Source organism: Salvelinus alpinus, chromosome 11 (genome assembly GCF_045679555.1).
Source record: "Salvelinus alpinus chromosome 11, SLU_Salpinus.1, whole genome shotgun sequence".
NCBI classification, from domain to species: domain Eukaryota; kingdom Metazoa; phylum Chordata; class Actinopteri; order Salmoniformes; family Salmonidae; genus Salvelinus; species Salvelinus alpinus.
This window is the reverse complement of record NC_092096.1, coordinates 69,802,985-69,829,870: the sequence shown is the minus strand read 5'-3', so window position 1 is coordinate 69,829,870 and position 26,886 is coordinate 69,802,985. Positions and strand designations below refer to the sequence as shown.

At 46.5% G+C, this 26,886-nt stretch overlaps 1 protein-coding gene across 2 annotated transcripts; it reads right to left on the bottom strand.

Annotated features, from left to right (window-relative positions):
• Positions 1-11,540: 11,540 nt before the first annotated feature.
• Positions 11,541-25,441, bottom strand: LOC139534718 (uncharacterized). Of its 2 annotated transcripts, none has more exons than XM_071334109.1 (10): positions 23,905-25,441; positions 23,714-23,775; positions 23,480-23,628; positions 20,242-20,651; positions 19,912-19,976; positions 19,648-19,832; positions 13,110-13,315; positions 12,919-12,980; positions 12,685-12,833; positions 11,541-12,427 (listed from the first exon to the last, which is right to left on the bottom strand). In XM_071334109.1, the coding sequence occupies exons 6-10, from the start codon at positions 19,811-19,813 to the stop codon at positions 12,336-12,338; spliced, it is 675 nt and encodes a 224-aa protein (XP_071190210.1). In that variant the 5' UTR covers positions 19,814-19,832; positions 19,912-19,976; positions 20,242-20,651; positions 23,480-23,628; positions 23,714-23,775; positions 23,905-25,441; the 3' UTR covers positions 11,541-12,335. The 2 variants fall into 2 exon arrangements, with proteins under 2 accessions (XP_071190210.1, XP_071190211.1); XM_071334110.1 differs by having other exon boundaries at positions 20,242-20,636.
• Positions 25,442-26,886: the final 1,445 nt, after the last annotated feature.

Below are 26,886 nucleotides of genomic sequence, written 5' to 3'. Positions count from 1 at the left end.
TCTGCTGCGCAGAAGAAACATCAGCCTATGGAGAGAAGCACGAGATTAATTTTCACTCAAATTTCAAGAGCAGTGGTCACCAACCGGTTGATTGCGAATTACTTGTAAATCTCCAAGGCATTTCTAATCGATCGCCAAACACTCTGTAAAAAAAAACAATGTTTAATCCTTTTGTTCCTCTTTTTTTATTCGTCTCGGGCTGTTGGCGGTAGGTGCACCCGATTCAGCTGCCCTGCGCGTCCGGTAGGCAAACTGTTGCCATTTTGAACCATTTATTGAGTGTAAACATATAAACTCTGCCTACCGTTGGCCAATAGGATGGCTCAGATTACCATGTCTGCGGTAATGTAGCAGGCATTAAAGAAAGCTACAGAAAAGTTGATATTGTGAAAATTCAAAACGTTTAAAACCATGACTAGAGAGACTGTCAACGAAGACAGCAAAGAGATGCAGTTTTTATGAGTGAGTTCATGTTTAAGTTCTTAAATGTACACTCACACAGCTGTGCCTCGCAAGTAATACAACAACGGATCTATTACCATTGTGATCATATAGCTTTATTCAAAATTTGCTCAGCATTGGCAATTCAAGCAAAGCCATTATGCGGTGATAATGTATTGGGCCTATAGCCTACTGCACACACCTCATTGCTACAGTACTGTTTTTAATTGGTTAATATTGCATAGGCTTACTTTTTTTAATTAAGGCATGTTAAAAAAATCGGAGCAGTACATCTCCGCTTGCATTTTGACTCAGAAATGGATCTTGACTCAGAAAAGGTTGGTGACCACTGTTCTAGAGTTTTCCCTGTTAACACTAGCAACGTTTCCCTTTACTCTGGCAATTGTAATGAATCAACACAATTGTAGTCACTTTCAATGCAACATAGCAAAACAAAACAAACTATGCAAGAGATTGCATTGACACTCAGGACTCAGCCCATACTCTACACAGTGCGGCATAACCTATCAGAACTGCAGTAGGCCTATATGTAAATAGACCATTAACCTATATGGTTCTGTGTCATTTACTTTGAACTGGACTGTGTTTACAGCATGAGTGGTCGTGAGTAGATGCGCTTGTTTTGAGATCAAAGCGAGAGCTGCCATGTGCACATTTTGTTCATATCCTTTGCTAGTTAGTGAGTTATTAGCCCAGTTTTAGATCATTTGTAGTCAGCAATAGGGGAGTGATTGCTTCCTATAAGAGCACAACACGTGTACATTTTCTGGACATCTTTGAAAAGCGAGTCAGTTCTTTTTTTTTTTTTTGTCTTGAAGGAGCAGTGTTGTATATTGAGACTGGCTTAAATAAGCTAAGTAGCCAATAGGCAGAGGGTAGCATATTGTGTCTGATTCTCCGTAATAATGGTATGGGAATAATAATGCATTTTATTTTGTAAAGTGGTTTCTTGCATCAAACAGCACAACAACATTTTCAGTCACTTCCTTGTCTGAAGGACAAGTGGATAAGCAGAACTTCTTAAGGCTAGGGGGCAGTATTTTCGTTTTTGGCTAAAAAACGTACCCATTTGAAACTGCCTATTTCTCAGCCCCCGAAACTAGAATATGCATATAATTGTCAGATTAGGATAGAAAACACTCTAAAGTTTCCAAAACTGTCTTAATATTGTCTGTGAGTATAACACAACTGATATTGCAGGCGAAAACCGGAGGAAAATCCAATCAGGAAGTGCCTTTAAAAAAAAAAAAACTCTCTGTTCTTATGCATGCCTAACGTGCATTTAAAGGGATATCAACCAGATTCATTTTTCTATGGCTTCCCTAAGGTGTCAACAGTAGTTAGACAAAGTTTCAGGCTTTTATTTTGAGTAATGAGCGTGAAAGATCACATTGTGTAAGTGGATAGGTGGGGGCTCTCAGAGCGAGTTGTGCGCAACAGAGAAAGGCGGCCATTGTTTCTCCCGGTCCTAATGAAAAACCAACACTCCCCGGGTGATATATTATCGAATATATATTTGAAAAACATCCTGAGGATTGATTATAAAAAACGTTTGACATGTTTCTGTGGAAATTATGGATATTATTTGGCATTTTCGTATGCGTTTTCGTGACCGCTCTTTCCGGTGGATTTCAGAGCATAACGCACCAAACGAACGGAGGTATTTGGATATAAAAGTAATATTTATCGAACAAAAAGAACATTTGTTGTGTAACTGGGTGTCTCGTGAGTGGAACCACCCGAAGATTATCAAAGGTAAGCGATTAATTTGATTGCTTTTCTTACTTTCGTGACCAAGCTAACCAAGCTAACCAAGCTAATATAAGGCTAAGCTAATGTAGCATAGAAAGCTACACTCACAAAAGCTTGGATTTCTTTCGCTGTAAAATATATTTTCAAAATCTGACAGGATAGGTGGATTAACAACAAGCTAAGCTGTGTTTTGGTATATTTCACTTGTGATTGCATGATTATAAATATTTTTAGGAATATTTTTTAATCTGATACGTTTGGAAATTTCCATCTTCCTTTCAGGACCTGAATGAGGCTGTCGTTTTTTTCTTCATGACGCACAACCCAAAAGGCGTTTTTTTGTGATAAAATAAATATGTATCGAACAAAAATAAGATTTGTTGTGTAACTGGGAGTCTCGTGAGTGGAAACGTCTGAAGATTATCTAAGGTAAGCGATGAATTTCATTGTTTTTCACGCTTTCGTGACTATGCTAATTTGGGGTTAGCTGATGTAGCATTGAAAACTACACTCACAAAAGCTTGGATTTCTTTCGCTGTAAAATATATATTCAAAATCTGACACCATAGGTGGATTAACAACAAGCTAAGCTGTGTTTTAGTATATTTCACTTGTGATTGCATGATTATAAATATTTTTTGTAATATTATTTGACTGTGGCGCTATGCTATTCAGCGTTGCTGATGACAATTATCCCGGATCCGGGATGGGTGGTTGAGAAAGGTTAATGTCAAGCCTGGATGTTTTTTTCAAAAGTTTAATGGAATGTAGGCATACATCGAATACCACTCATTGGAGGCTACTGTAGGCTGAATTAAATAACAGCTATTTCCATGATAAAATATTATGGGATGCATTTTCTCCATATTTCTTTATTGTTGGCCGCTCTGATTGTCAGGTTTTGGCCAGGACTGTTCTAGTTTTTTGTCACTAGATGTCCCCATTGCACCTTTTTTGTACCTTTTGTTTTTCACTTGCTCTAATTATTGTTTGCACCTGTATGTCGTTCCCTTGTTAGTATTTAATCCCTGTGTGTTCCTCAGTTCCTTGCTCAGTGTTTGTATGTTAGCACCCAGCCCCAGCCCAAGCCTTGTTGTGAACATATATTTTTCTCTTGTTGGATTTTCCAGAGGTTCTCTGGTTTTGTTCTTTTGTATTTTGGATTAGTCTTTTAAGGTTTGTTTTTCCCTTGCTGTTTTTACCACTTTGTGTATTTCTTTGTATTTTGGAAGATATCTATTTTTTATTAAACCACCATCTCTAGTACTGCTGTGTCTGCCTCATCTTCTGGGTTCTGCCGATTTAGTGACTGTTTCTCGCACCGGGTCCTGACAGAAACACTGAGCCATTAAAATGAACCCAGAGGCAGCCAGTACCCAGGACTTTTTTCCCATGCTGTCCCACCACGAGGGGACTGTCCAACGTCACGAAGCTGCACTGGTTCAGCAAGAGGCCTTAATGGCTGGACATTCTCAACTTCTGTCGGAGATGATGACTTCCATAAAGCAGATTTCTGATCAACTTTCTCCTGCAACCGCTTCTGCTCCAGTTCATCAGATTCAAGTGCCCGTGGCAGTTAACTTCTTGCAACTATAGGGGGTGCTGTTCCGCATTAGCATTTTTTGGTCTCCAAATTAAACGGCCTATTGCTCAATTCTTGATCGTACAATATGCATATCCTTACTAATATTGGATAGAAAACACTGTCTAGTTTCTAAAACCGTTTGAATTATGTCTGTGGGTGACCCAGAACTCCCTCTACAGCAAAAATCCTGACATGACTTGCGAAGGTCTGAGAATTATCCTCTGATCTGGGTTCAGTTTTAAAGCCTGTGTATATCCTATGGCTGGAATTGAACTGCACCCGCCTTCCCCTGGATGTCAGTAACCAATGAGAAGTGGAATGGTCTGTCTACGTAGCTGTCCGAGGTTATAAAGCCGGATGGAACGAGAGTACCTTTCTTTGTCTCGTTCGTCATGGCGCCTGGCAAGAAGTCAGGATGAAATTTTGGAACGCTCAGTTATCGACCAGAGATGTATCCGTCTGTAATTTAATTAAATATAGGTGTTAGAAACATCATAACGATGTTATTTGAAACCGATTTATATCAGTTTATGCGAGTATAGTGCTATTTTTCTGAATTTCCTTTGTATCTAGTTTGAGGATTTGGACATGTGTGTGCGACATAGCTAATGGTAGCAGCTAGTTCCAAAGGTGAAGAGGACGTTTTACAACAAAGCAACTATTCTTTTGAAGAAAAGACACATTGCCCAAGATACTGATGGAAGCTCGTCCAAAAGTAGGAACTATTTATGATGTTATTACGTATTTATGTGGAAAAATGTCATAGTGTTTGTGCGCCACTTTTGCAGGCACTGGTCTGGCTGCAACGCACACTATATGTCTAGTAACGTTAATTTTAAAAATCTAACATAGCGATTGCATTAAGAACTAATTTATCTTTCGATTGTTGTCCAACTTATATTTTTTAGTCAAGTTTATGAATAGTATTTTTATAAGAATAGGCGCTAATCCAAAATGGCGCCGGCCAGAATACATGCAATGTTTGTAGTGATTACATAGTATAACCACGATTTATGCTGCTAAATATGCACATTTTCGAACAAAAGCTATATGCATTGTGTAATATGATGTTACAGGTCTGTCATCTGATGAAGTATATCAAGGTTAGTCAAATTATATATCTTTTGTTGGGTTGTTACGATCGCTAACATTTACAGCTGGTAAATGCGGTTGTGATTCTGGCTATTGTGGTACGCTCATATAATGCTATATTGTGTTTTCGCTGTAAAACACTTAGAAAATCTGAAATATTCTCTGGATTCACAAGATCTGTGTCTTTCGATTGCTGTAGGCTGTCTATTTTTCTGAAGTGTTTTAGGATGATTCTTTTGGTAATTGACGTCGGTCTCTGTAATTATTCCGGCTGCTTCCAACGCTATTTCAGATTGCAGCTGCAATGTAGAACTGTGATTTCTACCTGAAATATGCACTTTTTTCTAACAAAAACTATCCTATACCATGAATATGTTATCAGACTGTCATCTGAAGAGGTTTTTTCTTGGTTAGTGGCTATCAATATCTTAGTTTAGCCGAATTGGTGATAGCACCTGATGGAGTAAGAAACTGACGGAGTTAGAAAAGTGGTGTATTTTGCTAACGTGTTTAGCTAATAGATTTACATATTTTGTCTTCCCTGTAAAACATTTTAAAAATCTGAAATGGTGGCTTTATTCACAAGATCTGTATCTTTCATCTGGTGTCTTGGACTTGTGATTTAATGATATTTAGATGCTACTATCTACTTGTGAAGCTATGCTAGCTATGCTAATCAGTGTGTGGGGGGTGATCCCGGACCCGGGGTAGAGGCTCGTTAGAGGTTAACCCCCTGGCTGAACCTCGTCTGCCGCCTCCCCAACGGTTCTCAGGTGATCCGAGTGGTTGTAAGGGGTTTTTCACCCAATGTTCTCTCTCCTTCGAGCTGCAACCCTCGTCATTTCCCACCGACCGGTCCAAGATAGCATATATCATCACCCTGCTGTCGGAAAAAGCCCTAGCCTGGGCTACTGCTGTGTGGGATGCCCAAAGTCCCTGCTGTGCCAGCTACTCTACCTTTGCTGAAGAATTCAAGCGAGTGTTTCAAGGTCCTACCAGCGGTCCTGACTCAGCCAAACAGCTCCTGACTCTCCGCCAAGGTCGGCGCAGCGTGACGGACTATGCCATCCAGTTCCGCACGGTGGCAGCAGCGAGTGGCTGGAATGACGAGGCGCTCACAGTGTGCTTTTTGAAGGGTCTTTCCGACACCATCCAAGATGAACTGGCCACTCGGGAACCACCGGACAACCTCGAGTCCCTGATCAAGTTGGCTTCACGCATAGACCAGCGTCTGAGAGAGAGAGAGCTCAACCGTAGATCTCTCACCCTAGCTCCTATCGGTCCCAGCTCCGAGTCTCCACCTTTATCCCCGCTGACTCCACCGGAACCCATGCAGGTTGGACGCATCTCCCAGGCTGAGAGAGACCGCCGGATGAGGGAGCGATGCTGTCTATATTGCGGCAAACCGGGCCATTTCCTCTCCACGTGTCCCGGGCTCCAGGGAAAACGCACTCTCCCGTGCAGGCCTGGGAGGACGGTAACGGGAAACATAACCTCCTCTCATCCATCCAACTCCCGCCTGTTCATTCCAGTTACCCTTTCCTGGGACAACCACGAGCTTCCCCTTCAAGCCTTGGTAGACTCTGGAGCCGCAGGTAACTTCATGGATGGTGTCTGGGCGAAGGAGAATGGCGTTCCCTCTGAACCTCTAAGTGACCCCATAAGGGTTACTACGTTGGATGGAAGCCCTTTGGGATCTGGACTTGTCACTCGTGTCACTACCCCCTTGCGTCTTTCAGTTTCCCAACACCGGGAAGTGATGAACTTTCCTCTGACCTCGTGTTCCGAGTTCCCTCTCGTCCTTGGATACCCCTGGCTTCACAGCCATAACCCTCACATCGACTGGTCTGTGGGCACTATCAAGCAGTGGGGTCCTACGTGCCAAGCCACTTGTATCTTCCCAAGTTCCCCGAGTTCCCCTCCCGAGTCTCTAGAATCCATCGACCTGTCCCGAGTTCCCGAGTGTTACCATGACCTCAAACCGGTATTTAGCAAACAGAGGGCCACCAAACTACCACCCCATAGACCTTACGATTGCCCCATCGACCTGTTTCCCGGCACCTGCCCTCCCAGGGGTCGGATCTTTTCCCTATCTCCTCCCGAACGAGCTGCTATGGATACCTACATCAAGGACGCTCTGGCAGCAGGCCTCATGCGTCCATCCACCTCGCCGGCGGGAGCAGGGTTTTTCTTTGTGGCCAAAAAAGACGGGGGATTACGTCCTTGCATCGACTACCGGGGACTTAATGCCATAACCGTCCGTAACCGCTACCCGCTACCCCTTATGGCCACAGCCTTTGAGCTGCTCCAGGAAGCAGTGGTCTTCACTAAGCTTGACCTGCGGAACGCATACCATCTTGTGCGGATCAAACCCGGTGACGAGTGGAAGACCGCTTTCAACACGCCTACTGGTCACTACGAATACTTGGTGATGCCCTTCGGCCTGACCAACGCCCCGGCTGTGTTCCAAGCGCTCATAAACGATGTGCTTAGGGATATGCTTAACATTTTCGTGTTTGTTTACTTGGATGACATCCTCATCTTTTCGAGCTCCCTTCAAGAACACACTAAGCATGTCAGACAAGTGCTCAAACGCCTCCTAGACAGCCATTTGTACGTTAAGCCGGAAAAGTGTGAATTCCATTCCTCTCGAGTACAGTTCCTGGGATTTGTAGTGGAACCCGGTCGAGTCCAGATGGACCCCAAGAAGGTAGGGGCGGTAGCAGATTGGCCCACCCCCAAGTCCGTTAAGGAAGTTCAGCGTTTCCTGGGCTTCACTAACTTCTACCGCAAGTTCATCAAGAACTTCAGCTCGGTGGCAGCCCCTCTCTCAGCTTTAACCAAGGGTGGCAACACAAGGTTTCTGTGGGGAAGAGAAGCTGAGACGGCCTTCCAAGGATTCAAGCAGCGCATCCTCTCTGCTCCCATCCTGACACTACCGACGGCGGATGAACCTTTTGTGGTGGAGGTAGACGCATCAGAGGTTGGTGTTGGAGCTGTCCTGTCTCAGAGGGGTGAAGACAAGAGGCTTCATCCTTGCGCCTTCTTCTCTCACCGGCTTACCCCGGCCGAGAGGAATTACGATGTGGGGGATCGTGAACTCCTAGCGGTTAAGATGGCATTGAAGGAATGGAGACACTGGCTCGAGGGGGCTTCTCAACCGTTTCAAGTGCTTACGGACCACAAAAATCTGGAGTATATCCAGCAGGCGAAGCGGTTGAACTCCAGACAAGCTCGATGGTCTCTTTTCTTCAGCCGATTCCAGTTTATTCTCACCTATAGACCCGGGTCGAAGAATCTCAAACCGGATGCCTTGTCACGAGTCTACTCTCCTGCCATTCGAGAAGATACTGACATGACTGTTCTTCCTGCCGCTAAGATCGTGGCTCCGATCTCGTGGCAAGTGGAGGATACCGTGAAACAAGCTCAAGCCATCGAACCGGGCCCTGGAGGAGGTCCTGCTAATCGGTTGTTTGTTCCCAAGGCAGCAAGGTCCCAAGTCCTTCTGTGGGGGCACTCCTCTCGCCTCACCTGTCACCCGGGCGTAGGTCGCACCTTGGAGTTCATCCAGCGTAAGTTCTGGTGGCCCACCATAAAAGAAGACGTTGCCACTTTCGTCAAGGCCTGTTCCGTGTGCTGCCAGGGCAAATCTTCTCACCTCCGCCCTCAAGGACTCCTTCACCCCTTATCTATTCCCCACCGACCCTGGTCCCATATCTCGCTGGACTTTATTACTGGCCTTCCTCCGTCCCATGGTAATACTACGATCCTAGTCATCATCGACAGGTTTTCTAAGGCGGCCAGGTTTGTTCCCTTGACCAAATTACCTTCTGCCAAGGAAACAGCTGAGTTGGTGATTAACCATGTGTTCCGAGTCTTTGGCATCCCGCAAGATATGGTTTCCGACAGAGGTCCCCAGTTCGCCTCAAGGTTTTGGAAGGCCTTCTGCCAACTCATAGGGGCCACGGCCAGTTTATCTTCAGGGTACCATCCGGAGTCCAACAGCCAAACTGAGAGGATGAATCAGGAGCTGGAAACCACCCTCAGATGTATGGTTTCCAACAACCCATCCACATGGTCATCCTTCATTGTTTGGGCCGAGTACGCGCACAACACCTTGTGCTCCTCCTCCACTGGTATATCCCCGCACGAGTGTCAGTTTGGCTATGCTCCTCTATTGTTCCCGGACCAGGAGGCAGAAGTCAGAGTGCCTTCAGCCTCGAGGTTCATCAGACGCTGTCGGCTTACGTGGAAGAAGGCCCGTCTTAATCTTCTGCGTTCCTCACAGCAGTACCAACGACAAGCCAACAGACGTCGCCGTCCCGGTCCTACCCTGTACCCCGGCCAGAGAGTATGGCTCTCAACAAAAAACGTACCGCTACGGGTGGAGTCTCGCAAGCTGTCCCAGAGATTCATCGGACCCTTTAAGATTGCCAGGAGAGTCAATCCCGTTACTTTTCGCCTGCACTTACCCAGATCCCTTAAAATCAATCCCACATTTCACATTTCTTTATTAAAACCTGTTGTTTTTTCTCCCCTTATTCCGGCAGGCAGACCTCCCCCTCCGCCCCGTGTCATCGGAGGCCAGTCGGCTTATACCGTCCACCGGATACTGGACTCCCGCCGGGTGCAGCGGTCCTGGCAGTATCTGGTGGACTGGGAAGGCTACGGTCCCGAGGAGCGCTCCTGGGTTCCTGCCAAGGACATACTGGACCCTGACCTCATTCGTCAGTTCAGGGCCCTCCACCCTGAGAAGGCTGGTAGGAACGTCAGGAGCCGTTCCTAGGAGGGGGATTCTGTCAGGTTTTGGCCAGGACTGTTCTGTTTTTTTTGTCACTAGATGTCCCCATTGCACCTTTTTTGTACCTTTTGTTTTTCACTTGCTCTAATTATTGTTTGCACCTGTATGTCGTTCCCTTGTTAGTATTTAATCCCTGTGTGTTCCTCAGTTCCTTGCTCAGTGTTTGTATGTTAGCACCCAGCCCCAGCCCAAGCCTTGTTGTGAACATATATTTTTCTCTTGTTGGATTTTCCAGAGGTTCTCTGGTTTTGTTCTTTTGTATTTTGGATTAGTCTTTTAAGGTTTGTTTTTCCCTTGCTGTTTTTACCACTTTGTGGATTTCTTTGTATTTTGGAAGATATCTATTTTTTATTAAACCACCATCTCTAGTACTGCTGTGTCTGCCTCATCTTCTGGGTTCTGCCGATTTAGTGACTGTTTCTCGCACCGGGTCCTGACACTGATAGGCCCAATTTGTCACACCCTGATCTTTTTCACTTGTCTATGTGCTTGTCTCCACCCTCCTCCAGGTGTCGCCCATCTTCCCCATTATCCCCAGTGTATTTATGCCTGTGTTCTCTGTTTGTCTGTTGCCAGTTCATCTCGTCAGATCTTACCAGCGTGTTTTCCCATCTCCCTGCTTTCTCAAGTTCTGTTTCCTAGTTCCCAGTTCTGACCATTCTACCTGCCCTTACTTCGAGCCTGCCTGCCTTTCTGTACCTGCCTGACTGTGACCTGTTTACGAACTTCTGCCTTTCCTGACCATTTCCTGCTGTTCTGTACCTTACTGACTCTGCTCTGGATTATGAACCTCTGCTTGCCTTTGACCTGTGTTTTGCCTGCTCCCTGTTTGGGTCAATAAAAATCTGTGACTCTAGCTGTCTGCATCTTATCCTGAGTTCTGATAACATTATGATCAAATAGCCACAGTAGCCTACTTGGCCACTGTTAAAACTGATACTAATAATAATATGCATACTTTAGCATCTGGTGCTGAGTAGGAGGCAGTTTACTCTGGGCACGCTTTTTATCCAAACGTGAAAATGCTGCCCCCTATCCTAGAGAGGTTTTAAGCAGCAGAGTATCTTCTGGCCATCCAACATGGCAATTCACATAGAAATACATCACCTACAACAACCTTTGCCATGTAGAATAGAGAATCGAGTACAGATCTATATATTGCATTTCTATCTGGAAAACTGTATCTAAATGCGGTGCCTCAGATGAAATAAGCCGCCGTTATTCATTCATTATCAACAGAGAAACTGTGGAGGACAGCAGAGAGAGGGATGGTGGGATTTGTGTGACGCATAAACACAATCAGAGGTTTAAGCACTCGCCGTAATCAGCAGGTTAGGAAGAGTACACAACCATTCTAGGAGGCACTCTGCCACAAATGTGCTCATATGATCTTTTCCAGCTCCAAACAGCGTGGTGGCGAGTCAATCTGCAAGTCTAATCTAGGCAAGCAGTGAGGAGCGCACATAACAATACAGGCTCCAGACATCACAAGCCAGCAAAAAGGAACCCATGAAACAAGTTACACACACTTAAACACACAACCTCGTGTGATGGATAGCTGTCGGCTATATTAGCCACGACTTACCGTTCTTTGTGCAGCTTAAAATGTCGAACAAAGTTGGAAATTGTTGCCCCTTCGTCTGTAATTTTCTTCCCGCATGTTGTAATCCGTTTTTTGTTGATACAGTGTCGTCTTTATATACGAAAATAATAATTTCGGGTATCAACGTTCCAAGGGCTCCATCTGAATTCACCCGCCGACGTTCCTCTGCACTGCCACGCACATTTTGATGGGCTGCTGTCCGATTTCAAACTGTAATCCGTTAAATGAAGAGTTGATGCGCTGCACACTTTTTTAAATAGCATCATTTTTAATATTTGGGCTTGGGGAGGGTATCAAGTCAGGTCGAGTCAAAAGGCTCAAGTCCAAGTCAAGTCACGAGTCATTGATGTTAAAGTCAAAGTCGAGTTGCAAGTCATCATATTTGTGACTCGAGTCTGACTCGAGTCCAAGTCATGTAACTTGAGTCCACACCTCTGATCAGGATCATTGAAAACAGAATTACATTTTTATGGTATAACAGATAACTAACAGATATACATGATGAAGACTACATTGATAATAGTTTAAATTGTTTAACATTTTGCTCCAAAGGGCCATATTTAAATCAGTTATTCAGGTTTCACAGGTTAAGTCAAAATATAAAATAAAATATTTCTCTCATTAGTTCATATCAGCAACAGAGTGAATAAATGTTTTTGTTTATATCAGCGACAGAGTGATTAAATGTTTGAGTTCATATCAGCAACAGAGTGATTAAATGTTTTAGTTCATATCAGCAACAGAGCGAATCAAAAATAACCTTAAGTGCATATTAAATCAAAAATGCTTTGTCATTGAATGGAAATAACATTGAACTATGATGGAAACCCATGCACTTACACATTTTGACTGAATAGGCAGTAATTATATCACATCGTTGTGTTCAACTGCCACATATAGTGTATCTTATGTCAGCTTACAAGACTTCATTTCATTTTTGGACACTATTTAAATCATGGGTGGAATTGGTTCAGGGGTTGGAATGTGTGGGAAGTTCTCAAAGTGAAAATGTGACTACCAAGTGGGCGTTACCACTGAGACTAATGCTGGCTTGACAGTAGAAGCGACAGAACCACCAGAAAGAATGCTGTGAAGAGACTGGTCTTCCTGCTTCCTCCACTTGAGGTCACAGCTGGGATGGAAAGAGAAAAAGGAAACATGATCAAATGAAAATAGGACGAGTGTTTGTTGCCCTGTAATGTGATTAGTTAGACAGCTGATTTGCTAAATACAACTGGAACGCAGCTGATAAATGATTGATTCATGTAGAGATAATGGCATATGATACAATGGTGAACAAAACAAAAAACAAAATACAATAAATATATGTCAGACAAAATATTTATTTAACTGATAATAGAATACAATTAAATAAAGAAATATGTTAACCTGTGCCGTTGACTGTCACTGAGGTGGGGTCAATGTTGAAAGCTGTGATTTTTTGGGCAGCATTTTTTAAAACAGTGCCAATCTCCGTGGAATTTGGGACGGAGGAGGAGCTGAATGCTAAATTCATAGTATTGATGATGGATCCAGAGCTGGGAACAAATGAGAGATAACATGTTAGATAGAAAGTGAGATCAATTTATATCAACATAGAAAATGTAACGAAAAGGAAATCACCTGAATTCTGTCACCGTCAAACTGTTGAAAGAGGTGAAAGCTGTTCGATAGAAAGGTTCAAGCTGGAAGGAAAAACAAGAAACAGATGAAGTTTAAACAAACAACTTCCTGTTGATTAAAAGCTGACTGTATTACTGTAATATACTCCTTTCGTTAGGACATTCACATCTTCATCGTTATGGGAGGCTCACCTGAGTTTTAATCAGTAATGCTCGGGTTTGAAAGGCCTGAGAAGATGGGTTTGATAGGTCAGAGGTAAACGTCTCTCCTCTGGACCGGAACACCACAGTCAACTTAGTGAGTGCCACAGCGGCAGTTTCAGTGGTTGTAGTTGTGATGATGGAAGTAGTGATGACAGGAGTAGCCATTGTAGTTGTGTTGGCATTTGTGGTGGGCACTATGAAGACAAAAGAGCAGAAAAGTTACTGAACAAGCTAATGGTTTGTCTATTCACGTCTATGCTGAACAAGTCTATATACATACAGTACCTTTGGAAAGAATTCAGACCCCTTGACTTTTTACACATTTTGTTATGTTACAGCCTTATTCTAAAACTGATTAAATTATTTATTTCCATCATCAATCTACACACAAAATCCCCATAAAGACAAAGTAAAAAACGTGTATTTTAATGTTTTGCTAAGTTATAATAACATTTTAAAATTAAATATCACATTTACATAAGTATTTAGGCCCTTTACTCAGTACTTTGTTGAATAACCTTTTACAGCGATTACAGCCTTGAGTCTTCTTAGGTATGGCGCTACAATCTTGTTACACCTGTATTTGGGGAGTTTCTCCCATTCTTCTCTGCAGATCCTCTCAAGCTCTGTCAGGTTCGATGTCGAGAGTTAGTGCACAGCTATGTTCAGGTCGTTTCAGAGATGTTCGATCGGGTTCAAGTCCGGGCTCTGGCTGGGCACTCAAAGACTTTCAGAGATTTGTCGCGAACACAGTCCTGTGGTATCTTGTCTGTGTGCTTAGGGTCTTTGTGCTGTTGGAAGGTAAACCTTTGGCCCAGTCTGAGATCCTGGGCGCTCTGGAGCAAGTTTTCATCAAGGATCTCTCTATACTTTGCTCCGTTCATCTTTGTCTTGATCCTGACTAGTCTCCCAGTCCCTGCCTCTGAAAAACACATGCACAGCATGATGCTGCCACCACCGTGTTTGACCGTAAGGATGGTGCCAGGTTTCCTCCAGACGTGACGCTTGGCATTCAGGCAGAATAGTTCAATCTTGGTTTCATCAGACCAGAGAATCTTGTTTCTCATGGTCTGAGAGTCTTTAGGTGCCTTTTGGCAAACTCCAAGTGGGCTGTCATGTGCCTTTTACTGAGGAGTGGCTTCCGTCTGGCCACTCTACAACAAAGGCCTGATTGGTGGAGTGCTGCAGAGATGGTTGTCCTTCTGGAAGGTTATCCCATCTCCACAGAGAACTCTGGAGCTCTGCCAGAGTAACCATCGGGTTCTTGGTCCTTGACCAAGGCCTTTCTCCCCCTGTCTGCTCAGTTTGGCATGGGAGCTAGGTCTAGGAAGGGTCTTGGTGGTTCCAAACATTCAGAATGATGGAGGCTACTGTGTTATTCTTGACCTTCAATGCTGCAGAAATTATCTGTGATATGTGCCTCGTCACAATCCTTTCTCGGAGCTCTACCGACAATTCCTTTGACCTCATGGCTTGTTTTTTGCTCTGACAAGCACTGTCAACTGTGCAACCTGATTTAGACAGATGTTTAACTTTCAAAATAATGTCCCTCTCCTTGTTCAGGCGGCGTTCGGCGGTGGACGTCACCGGCCTTCTAGCCATCGCCGATCCACTTTTCATTTTCCATTTTCCTGCGCCTGACTCCTCTGCACCAGCTACACCCAGACCTTTACAGATACACGCACCAAATAATGGTGTCAGCAGGAGCAGACAAACCCCCTTTCAATGTCGAGGAGCACGTCCAGCAGCATGCGACCATGTTGCAACATCTGGGCACCGCCATGGATCGCGAGCTGCAGACGATGGACCGATGGGAGAGAGGAGAAGTTCTGCCAGCGCCTCCACCGGCACCACTACAACAGCCTCCACCGTTCACCTCTCCTTCACCCGGTCCCAGTGGGATTTGGCTCGCGCTCCCGAGGAAGTATGATGGGACAGCTGCATGATGTCAGGGGTTCCTACTCCAGCTGGAACTCTACCTGGCGACCGTCCACCAGGCCCCTTCGGGACGTCAGAGAATGTCCGCCCTCGTCTCCTGTCTCTCAGGGAAAGCCCTGGAGTGGGCCAACGCTGTATGGGGGGAAGGAGAAGCGGTGTTGGACCATTACGCGGAGTTCACCCGTCGCTTTCGGGCAGTTTTCAACGTCTGTTCAACTTGAGGCAGGGGACGAGGTGCACACATGAGTCCACCTTGGACTTCTGGACCCTGGTCGTCAGCGCGGGATGGAACGACAGGGCCCTGATCGATCACTACCGGTGCAGCCTGCACGAGGACGTCCGTCTGTAGTTGGCCTGCAGGGATACCACTCTGACGTTTGATCATCTGGTGGACCTGCCTATCCGGCTGGATAACCTGCTGGCTACCCGCGTACTTCTGGATCGGGCTCTGTCAGTTCCATCCCCTAGCACCACCGCTCCGACGCCCATGGAGCTGGGTGGTGCTGCGCGTAGGGCGACCGGAGTAGTTCCCTGTACCATCTGTGGCCGCAGAGGTCACAATGCTGGTTGGTGCTGGGGAGGTTCCTCTGGAAGTGGAGACGGCAGGCAGCGCACTCTCGTGTCACCCCAGGTGAGTCGGCACCAGGCTCACTCAGAGCCCCCTGTTGCTCACATGTTTTTGTTTATACATTTTCCAGAGTTTTCCCCGCATTCTCAGCAGAAGGCGCTCGTAGATTCAGGCGCAGCTGGGAATTTCATTGACAGAGCATTTGCCCATAGTTTAGGGGTCCCCACTGCTCCTGTGGATATGCCCTTCCCTGTGCACGTCCTAGATAGTCGACCATTAGGGTCAGGGCTAATTAGGGCCCTGACCATTAGGGTCAGGGCCACCTCTCCACTGGGCATGGTGACGCAGGAGGGTCACAAGGAGAGAATTTGTTTTTTCCTTATTGATTCTCCTGCGTATCCGGTGGTGCTGGGCATACCCTGGTTGGCCTGTCATGACCCCGCTATTTCATGGCAACAGAGGGCTCTCAAGGGTTGGTCACGAAAGTGCTCGGGGAGGTGTTTAGAGGTTTCCGTCGTTGCTACTACGGTGGAAAGTCCAGACCAGATCTCCACCGTGCGCATCCCCTCTGAATATGCCGATTTGGCTCTCGCCTTCTGTAAGAAGAAGGCGACTCAATTACCACCCCATCAACGGGGGGATTGTGCGATAAATCTACTGGTAGACGCAGCACTTCCCAGGAGTCACGTGTATCCCCTGTCACAGGAGGATTAGGCGGATATGGAAACATATGTCTCCGAATCCCTGGGGAAGGGGTACATTCGGCCCTCCACTTCACCTGCCTCCTCGAGTTTCTTTTTTGTGAAGAAGGCTTGAGGTCGCGCCCGTGCATTGACTATCGAGGTATCAACCAAATCACTGTGAGGTACAGTTACCCGCTGCCTCTCATAGCCAGTGCGACAGAGTCAATGCACGGGGCGCGCTTCTTCACAAAATTTGATCTCAGGAGCACTTACAACCTGGTGCATATCCGGGAGGGGGACGAGTGGAAGACGGCATTTTGTACCACCTCAGGGCACTATGAGTACCTCGTCATGCCGTACGGGTTGATGCATGCTCCATCAGTCATCCAGGCATTTGTAGACAAGATTTTCCGGGACCTGCACGGGCAGGGTGTAGTGTATATTGTGTATATCGACGACATTCTGATATACTCTGCTACACGCGCCGAGCATGTGTCCCTGGTGAGCAGGGTGCTTGGTCAACTGTTGGAGCATGACCTGTACGTCAAGGTTGAGAAATGTCTGTTCTTCCAACAGTCCATCTCCTTTCTAGGGTACCGCATTTCTACATCAGGGGTGGAGATGGAGAGTGACCGCATTTCAGCCGTGCGTAATTGGCCGACTCCCACCCCGGTAAAGGAAGTGCATCGGTTTCTAGGGTTTGCCAACTACTACCGGAGGTTTATCCGGGGTTTTGGTCAGGTAGCGGCTCCCATTACCTCACTGCTGAAGGGGGGACCGTAGCGACTGCAGTGGTCTGCTGAGGCGGACAGGGCTTTTGGTCACCTGAAGGCTCTGTTTACCTCGGCACCCGTGCTGGCTCATCCGGATCCCTCTTTGGCATTCATAGTGGAGGTGGACGCGTCCGAGGCTGGGATAGGAGCCGTGCTCTCTCAGCGCTCGGGTACGCCACCAAAGCTCCGCCCATGTGCTTTCTTTTCGAAGAAGCTCAGCCCGGCGGAGCGAAACTATGATGTGGGGTACCGGGAGCTGTTGGCTGTTGTCAAGACTCTGAAGGTGTGGAGACATTGGCTTGAGGGGGCTAAACACCCTTTTCTCATCTGGACTGAACACCACAATCTGGAGTACATCCATGCGGCGTAGAGGCTGAACCCTCGCCAGGCAAGGTGGGCCATGTTCTTTAACCGTTTTGTTTTCACCCTGTCCTTACAGACCAGGTTCCCAGAACGCTAAGGCAGACGCACTGTCCCGGATGTATGACATAGAAGAGCGGTCCATGGATCACACTCCCATACTTCCAGCCTCTTGCCTGGTGGCACAGGTGGTGTGGGAGTTGGACGAGGACATCGAGCGGGCGTTACGTACAGAGCCCACTCCCCCCAGTGTCCAGCTGGGCATCTGTAAGTTGCGTCTGCTGTCCGTGACCGTTTGATCTATTGGGCCCACACGTTACCCTCCTCTGGTCACCCTGGCATTGGTCGGACGGTGCGCTGTCTTAGTGGGAAGTACTGGTGGTCCACCTTGGCCAAGGACGTGAGGGTTTATGCTTCCTCCTGCTCGGTGTGCGCCCAGTGCAAGGCCCCTAGGCACCTGCCCATAGGGAAGTTACAGCCCTTACCCGTTCCACAACGGCCGTGGTCGCACCTATCGGAGGATTTTCTCACGGTTCTTCCTCCCTCACAGGGTAACACCATGATCCTGGTCATTGTGGATCGGATCTCTAAGTCCTGCCGTCTCCTTCCTTTGCCCGGTCTCCCTACGGCCCTACAGACTGCGGAGGCCCTGTTTACACACGATTTCCGGCACTACGGGGTGCCTGAGGATATCGTGTCTGATCGAGGTCCCCAGTTCACGTCAAGGGTCTGGAGGGCGTTCATGGAACGTCTAGGGGTCTCGGTCAGCCGGGCTTTCACCCCGAGAGTAACGGGCAGGTGGAGAGAGTAAACCAGGATGTGGGTAGGTTTCTGCGGTCTTATTGCCAGGACCGGCCGGGGGAGTGGGCGGCGTTCATCCCCTGGGCAGAGATGGCCCAAAACTCGCTCCGCCACTCCTCCACTAACCTCTCCCATTTCCAGTGCGTACTGGGGTATAGGCTGGTTCTGGCACCTTGGCATCAGAGCCAGGTCGATGCTCCTGCGGTAGACAAATGGTTTAAGCGCTCGGAGGAGACCTGGGACGCCGCTCATGTGCATCTGCAACGGGCCTTGAGGCGTCAGAAGGCGAGCGCCGATCGCTACCGCAGTGAGGCCCCGGTGTTCGCACCGTGGGACCAGGTCTAGCTCTCGACCCGAAACCTGCCCCTCCGCCTGCCCTGCCGGAAGCTGGGCCTGCGGTTTGTGGGGCCATTCAAAGTCCTGAGGAGACTGAACGAGGTTTGTTACAGGTTACAGCTTCCCCCAGATTACCATAGTAACCCCTCGTTCCATGTGTCTCTCCTCAGGCCAGTGGTGGCTGGTCCACTCCAAGAGTCTGAGGTGCGGAAGGTCCCTCCGCCCCCTCTGGACATCGAGGGGGGCCCGGCGTATGCTGTTAGAGCCGTACCGGACACGAGGCGTCGGGCGAGTGGCCTTCAGTACCTCGTGGAGTAAGAGTGGTACGGTCCGGAGGAGAGATGGTGGGTGCCGGTGGAGGATGTTTTGGACCCTTCGTTGCTGCGGGAGTTCCACCGTCTTCATCCGGATCGCCTTGCGCCTCGTCCTCCAGGTCGGGGGGGGGGGGGGGGGGGGGCTACTGTCACGACTTCCGCCGAAGTCCCTCTCCTTGTTCGGGCGGCTTTCGGCGGTCGACGTCACCGGCCTTCTAGCCATCGCCGATCCAATTTTCATTTTCCATTTGTTTTGTCTTTGTTTTACACACCTGGTTTCAATTCCCCAATTATATGTTCATTATTTAACCCTCTGTTTTCCCCATGGTTTTTGTGCGTGTTTGTTTTATCTATTTTGGTCCTTTTGTGTGGGCTTGGTAATTTCTAAATGTACTTCGTATTTTGAGTAAAGTTACTTTTATTACTCATCTCTGCTGTCCTGCGCCTGACTCCTCTGCACCAGCTACACCCAGACATTTACAGCTGAATAATTATGTAAACAAGGTATTTTTGTTTTTTTAATTTTAATAGATTTGCAAAAACTACATGGCAAGAAATGTAATTAACTACTGAAAACACTAGTTAGATATGAATTCAGTGAAACTACCACCAAGCTACTGCAAAATGGAGGTACATTATTATTTGAACTACAGGTACATATGTAAGCATTAAATATAACACTCAGACTTTATTCAACACTGGAGAAATTGCTGTGTATAGATTGTTTTCGTTCACCCATCTGGGTTTACTCACCTTTAACAATGATGGTGGTAACATCCACAGAGAGGTTGCCAAAGGTAATGTTTGGATTGTTCACAGCCTCTTTCAGTGTATTGCTAATGTCAGTAACCTCAGGGACAGATTGAGTGGAGGTCTCATTGAACACTAGTTGGACCTCTGCCTGTGTTTCTGCATCCATACGGGAACGGAAAATAGGTCTGCAAAAGGTCATAAAAGGTCATGAACTGTGGCATGCCAAAGGTTAAAAGAATAGAATAGGATATAATGGAATATTACGTGAATCCAAGAACAATCGTCCGGATGAAAAGGATCCCATATTTTGCTTTGTAGATCACATCAAACTATAAGGAATGGTACAAACAGGAGAACGTTTGAATGATTTAACACACACAAAAACATTTCAATATATTCCTATCCACATAGCTAATCCCTAGTTATTTAAGATAGACATTGGGGAATAGAAATCAATCTGTAGTGATGGAGACTAATTGTCACCTGATTAGAACAAATTAAAGATCTACTTTAAAATATAGATTTTACAACAATCACCATACATTATTGATGGTCATACACCCAATAAAAACAAACTGAATTTCAAGGACTTACCACTGCAGTAATAGTTACTGCAAGTTCTTGGAATTGTGTACTTTGAGGGTCATTTAAAGCTTCTACAAACACTTGTTGTATGATGAAAGACACCAGTGGAGCAGGTTGAAGATGTGCAGTTGTTGTTGTTGTAATTGTTGTTGTACTAGTAGTAGTAGTAGGTGTTGTAGTAGTGGCTGGTGCGTTGGTTGTTGTGGTAGTTGGAGCTGTGCTGGTAGTTGTTGACAGTGGTGATGTTGTCCTTGACACTGTAGTTGTGGGGGCCACATATGTAGTGGTTGAAGTTGTGGCCCTAGTTGTAGGAACGGTAGCAGGAACAGTGACAGGTTCTCCAGTTGTTGTGGTGGTAGCACCAGCCACAGTGGTAGTAACAGAAGTTGTAGGAGGAACAATACCTGTTGTAGGAGCAGCTAAGTTCAAAAATAAAATTGGCATTTCCATATCTCTTTAAGGCTGTGTGGCAGTACAACGCAGTCATCACAATAGATGGGAGTATAACATGATCCTCTTATATTGACATATAAATCATTAAATGTTGTGCTTTTATGTAATGCACATCCTGCAACCTGTAAACAGGCTTCCTGCAACATTTCACATGAACCACTTCAGCTGAAAACCATTTCTATTGTATACAGTACATTCGGAAATTCAGATCCCTTGAATTCCTGCCTGCCCTGAGCCTGCCTGCCATCCTGTACCTTTGCTCCACCCATCTCGATTACTGACCTCTGCCTGACCTGTCCCTGAGCCTGCCTGCCATCCTGTACCTTTGCTCTACCTATCTGGATATTGGCCCCTGCCTGCCCTTGACCTGTCTCTTGCCTGCCCCTGTTGGATTAATACACTGTTGTTACTTCAACGTTGTCTGCATCTGGGCATTACCTGAAACGTGTTAGTACGAACTGGCCACGACTTACCCAGCAGATCTGGTTCTCAACGCCATCTTCTCCCAAGGAGCCACCATAGGTAGGTACGAGGAATTGCTTCGTGGACTTATGGAGGGGGTCCAAATGACCTGGCTTTGGACCTTTTGCTGGAGCAATGTCGCCAGTTGAATGTCAATACAGGATCAACATGAAGAGTTGCCTGTATTGCAGGACTCTTGGTCATTTTGTATACTCTTGTCCTTTAAAAGACCAGGCCCCGGGGCCTCCCGGGTGGCGCAGTGGTCTAGGGCACTGCATCGCAGTGCTAGCTGCGCCACCAGAGTCTCTGGGTTCGCGACCGGGAGGTCCGTGGGGCGACGCACAATTGGCATAGCGTCGTCCGGGTTAGGGAGGGTTTGGCCGGTAGGGATATCCTTGTCTCATCGCGCTCCAGCGACTCCTGTGGCGGGCCGGACGCAGTGCGCGCTAACCAAGGGGGCCAGGTACACGGTGTTTCCTCCGACACATTGGTGCGGCTGGCTTCCGGGTTGGAGGCGCGCTGTGTTAAGAAGCAGTGCGGCTTGGTTGGGTTGTGCTTCGGAGGACGCATGGCTTTCGACCTTCGTTTCTCCCGAGCCCGTACGGGAGTTGTAGCGATGAGACAAGATAGTAATTACTAGCGATTGGATACCACGAAAATTGGGGAGAAAATGGGATAAAAAAAAAAGAAATAAAAAAAAAAAAAGACCAGGCCCACCTGTAGGAGCGAGTACTCTGGTGGGCCATATGGAGAACTTTGCTGGTTCCCCTTTATTTCTACTGTGGGGAAACCAGTCTAAATCTCTTCGGGTCCTCATTGACTGGGGCCGGCGAGAGCTTTTTGGACGCTACCCTGACTTCCGAGTTGAACAGCCCTTTCCATTCCCATGGATGTTAGAGCGCTGGACGGGCGCTCTATAGGCCGGGTCACTCATATTACCACTCCCATCAACCTACGGGTGTCAGGGAATCACAATGAGACTATTCAATTTCTGCTCATCAAGTCTCCTCAGACTCCCATGGATTTGGGATTCTCCTTGCTCCAGCGACACAATCCCCTCATCAACTGGTCTACTGGTGCCATCATGAGCTGGAGGCCATTCTGCCACACCCATTGTCTGAAGTCAGTGCAACCTACCCCGGGACGCCTTCCTGGGGGCTGGGAAGTTGCCCCGGACCTCTCGTCATTCCCACGGAGTACCAGGACCTCCAGGTGTTCAGCAAGGACCGGGCCACTTCGCTTTCGCCACACTGACCCTATGACTGCAGGATTGACCTTCTCCCTAGCACCACGCCCCCCGGGGATGTCTGTACTCTCTGTCGGGACTGGAGACCAAGGCTATGGAGACCTACATTTGGGATTCCCTAGCTGCAGGAATTATCCCTCCCTCTTCCTCTCCTGCCGGCGCCGGTTCTTGTTTGTGAAGAAAAAAGCCTTTGAGCCGCTCCAGGGAGCCACTGTTTTTACCAAGCTGGATCTATGGAACACCTACCACCTGGTGCTGATACGAGAGGGGGACGAATGGAAGACCGCCTTCAACACGACCAGCCGCCACTACATGTATCTGTTCATGCATTTTGGCCTCACCAACGCCCCTGCTGTGTTCCAGGCTCTGGTAAATTATGTTCTCTGCGTCATGTTGAACCAGTTCGCGTCATGTTGAACCAACTCCCCAAAAACAGTTGAGCAAATCGTGTATTATCATACCCAAGAAGACTCAAAGGCTGTAATCACTGCCAAAGGTGCTTCAACAAAGTACTGAAAGAGGGTGTGAATACTTACATGTCAATGTTTTATGTAAATGAAATATTTCAGTTTTTTATTTTTTATAAATTAGCAAACATGTCTAAAAAACTGTTTATGCATTGTCATTATTGGGTATAGTGTGTAGATTGATGACGAAGAAAAAAACATTTCTTTTTTTTTTTTGAATGAGGCTGTAACGTAACAAAATGTGGAGAAATTCAAGGGGTCTGAATACTTTCCGAATGCACTGTAGATGCTACCAACACAGGGTTAGTAGCATTAGAACCAGAAGAACTGTGGCATTCTGATATAGAACACTCACCTTATTAACAGCATGTGTATTACAGAGCAAGAGCAGGCAAAACAGCTGAAAGGTACCTAATTTTATTTCTATTTTTTTACACAAAATATTTTAAGAAAAAAGTCAGTCAATTGATGGGGACTAATTTATAAGATATTTTCAAGTCAATATTTGAAATAAAACATGTCACTAATTACTGTTCCAAATAGATTTGTGTTGTTCAAATTTTTTTAAATAATAATTTACCAGATAATAAAATGGAATTGAATTAATAAATGTGTTTACCTGTGCTGTTGACTGTCACTGAGGAGGGGTCAATGTCCAAAGCTGTGATGTTTTGCGCAGCATTTATCAAAACAGTGCCAATCTCTGTGATATTAGGGACAGAGGGGGAGCTGAATGCTACATTTACAGTATTGATGATGGATCCAGAGCTGAGAATAAATGAGAGATAACATGTTAGATAGAAAGTAACATCAATTTAAATCAACATACATCATGTAATAAAAAATAAATCACCTGAATTGTGTCACCGTCAAACTGTTGAAAGAGGTGAAAGCTGTTCGATAGAAAGGTTCAAGCTGGAAGGAAAAACAAGAAACAGATGAAGTTTAAACAAACAACTTCCTGTTGATTAAAAGCTGACTATGTGACTGTAATCTACCCCTCTCGTTAGGACATTCACATCTTCATTGTTTTGGGAGGCTCACCTGAGTTTTAATCAGTAATGCTCGGGTTTGAAAGGCCTGAGATGATGGGTTTGATAGGTCAGAGGTAAACGTCTCTCTGGACCTGAACACCACAGAAACCCTAGTGATTGCAGCAGCGGTGGTTGCAGCTGTCGTGGCTGTGATGATGGCAGTAGTGATGACAGGAGTAGCTGTTGTAGTTGGGCTGGCATTTGATGCGCTAGCGACGGTTGTTGTGGGTGCAGCTGTAGCAGTAGTTGTTGATGGACCAGTAATGGTTGTAGTGGGTTCGCTAGTCGTTGTCGACGCATCAATGATGGTTGTAGTGGGTTCAACAGTTGTTGTCAACACACCCGTGACAGTTGTAGTGGGTGATGCAGTAACAGTGGATGTTGATGCATCAGTGATGGTTTTGGTGGGTTCACCAGTTGTTGTAGACACAACACTGACGGTAATAGTGGGTTTAACAGTTGTTGCTGATGAAACAGTCACAGATGTACTGGGTTCACCGGTTGTATATGTTGTTTCTGTGACAATTGTTGTGGGTTCAACAGTTGTTGTCGATAAACCAGTGATTGATGTAGTGGGTTCACCAGCTGTTGTGGACACACCAGTGACGGTCAATGTGGGTTCACCAGTTTTTGTCGATGCACCAGTAACAGTTGTAGTGGGTTCGCCAGTTGATTTTGTAGACTCAGTGATGGTTGTAGTGGGTTCATCAGTTGTTGTCGACACAAAAGTGACTGTTGTAGTGGGTTCACCAGTTGTTGTCGACAAACCAGTAACGGTCGTAGTGGGTTCACCAGTTGTTATTGACACAACAGTGACTGTTGTTGTGGGTTCACCAGTTGTTTCTGTTGACTCAGTGATGGTTGTAGTGGAATCACTATTTGTTGTCGACACACCAGTGACAGTCAATGTGGGTTCACCAGTTGTTGTTGATGAAAGAGTGATTGATGTAGTGGGTTCACCAGTTGTTTTTGTGACGGTTGTAGAAGGTTCATTAGTTGTTGTCGACACACCAGTGACTTCTGTAGTGGGTTCACCAGTTGATTTTGTTGACTCAGTGATGGTTGTAGTGGGTTCATCAGTTGTTGTCGACACAAAAGTGACTGTTGTAGTGGGTTCACCAGTTGTTGTCGACAAACCAGTGACGGTCGTTGTGGGTTCACCAGTTGTTGTCGACACACCAGTGACGGTCGTTGTGGGTTCACCAGTTGTTGTCGACACACCAGTGACGGTCGAAGTGGGTTCACCAGTTGTTGTCGACACACCAGTGACGGTCGTAGTGGGTTCACCAGTTTTTGTTGATGAAACAGTGATTGATGTAGTGGGTTCACCAGTTGTTTTTGTTGAGTCAGTGAATGTTGTAGAAGGTTCATTAGTTGTTGTCGACACACCAGTGACGGTCGTAGTGGGTTCACCAGTTGTTGTTGATGAACCAATAACTGCTCTAGTGGGTTCACCAGTTGTTGTCGACACACCAGTGATGGTCGTTGTGGGTTCACCAGTTGTTGTCGACAAACCAGTTACGGTCGTAGTGGGTTCACCAGTTGTTGTCGACACACCAGTGACGGTCGAAGTGGGTTCACCAGTTGTTGTCGACAAACCAGTGACGGTCGTAGTGGGTTCACCAGTTGTTGTCGACACACCAGTGACGGTCGTAGTGGGTTCACCAGTTGTTGTCGACACACCAGTGACGGTCGTAGTGGGTTCACCAGTTGTTGTCGACACACCAGTGACGGTCGAAGTGGGTTCACCAGTTGTTGTCGACACACCAGTGATGGTCGTAGTGGGTTCACCAGTTGTTGTCGATGAACCAATAACTGCTCTAGTGGGTTCACCAGTTGTTGTCGACACACCAGTGACGGTCGAAGTGGGTTCACCAGTTGTTGTCGACACACCAGTGACGGTCGTAGTGGGTTCACCAGTTGTTGTTGATGAAAGAGTGATTGATGTAGTGGGTTCACCAGTTGTTTTTGTTGACTCAGTGATGGTTGTAGTGGGTTCACCAGTTGTTGTCGACACACCAGTGACGGTCGTAGTGGGTTCACCAGTTTTTGTTGACGAAAGAGTGAATGATGTAGTGGGTTCACCAGTTGTTTTTGTTGAGTCAGTGATGGTTGTAGTGGGTTGACCAGTTGTTGTCGACACACCAGTGACGGTCGTAGTGGGTTCACCAGTTGTTGTCGACAAACCAGTTACGGTTGTAGTGGGTTCACCAGTTGTTGTCGACACACCAGTGACGGTCGTAGTGGGTTCACCAGTTGTTGTCGATGAACCAATAACTGCTCTAGTGGGTTCACCAGGTGTTGTCGACACACCAGTGACAGTCGTAGTGGGTTCACCAGTTGTTGTTGATGTAAGAGTGATTGATGTAGTGGGTTCACCAGTTGTTTTTGTTGACTCAGTGATGGTTGTAGTGGGTTCACCAGTTGTTTTTGTTGACTCAGTGATGGTTGTAGTGTGTTCACCAGTTGTTGTCGACACAAAAGTGATTGATGTAGTGGGTTCACCAGTTGTTTTTGTTGAGTCAGTGATGGTTGTAGAAGGTTCATTAGTTGTTGTCGACATACCAGTGACGGTCGTAGTGGGTTCACCAGTTGTTGTCGACACACCAGTGACGGTCGAAGTGGGTTCACCAGTTGTTGTCGACATACCAGTGACGGTCGTAGTGGGTTCACTAGTTGTTGTCGACACACCAGTGACAGTCAATGTGGGTTCACCAGTTTTTGTTGACGAAAGAGTTATTGATGTAGTGGGTTCACCAGTTGTTTTTGTTGAGTCAGTGATGGTTGTAGAAGGTTCATTAGTTGTTGTCGACATACCAGTGAAGGTCGTAGTGGGTTCACCAGTTGTTGTCGACACACCAGTGACGGTCAAAGTGGGTTGACCAGTTGTTGTCGACACACCAGTGACGGTCAAAGTGGGTTGACCAGTTGTTGTTGATGAAATAGTGATTGATGTAGTGGGTTCACCAGTTGTTTTTGTTGACTCAGTGAT

Bases quoted from the DNA above. Each gene is read 5' to 3' on its own strand.
- LOC139534718 (XM_071334109.1), bottom strand. From the start codon at position 19,813: ATGGATGCAGAAACACAGGCAGAGGTCCAACTAGTGTTCAATGAGACC. The intron at 12,834-12,918 runs GTGATTTCCTTT...ATTTGTTCCCAG, and splicing joins TTGACGGTGACAGAATTCAG to CTCTGGATCCATCATCAATA. The intron at 12,428-12,684 runs GTTAACATATTT...TTTCCATCCCAG, and splicing joins AGTGACAGTCAACGGCACAG to CTGTGACCTCAAGTGGAGGA.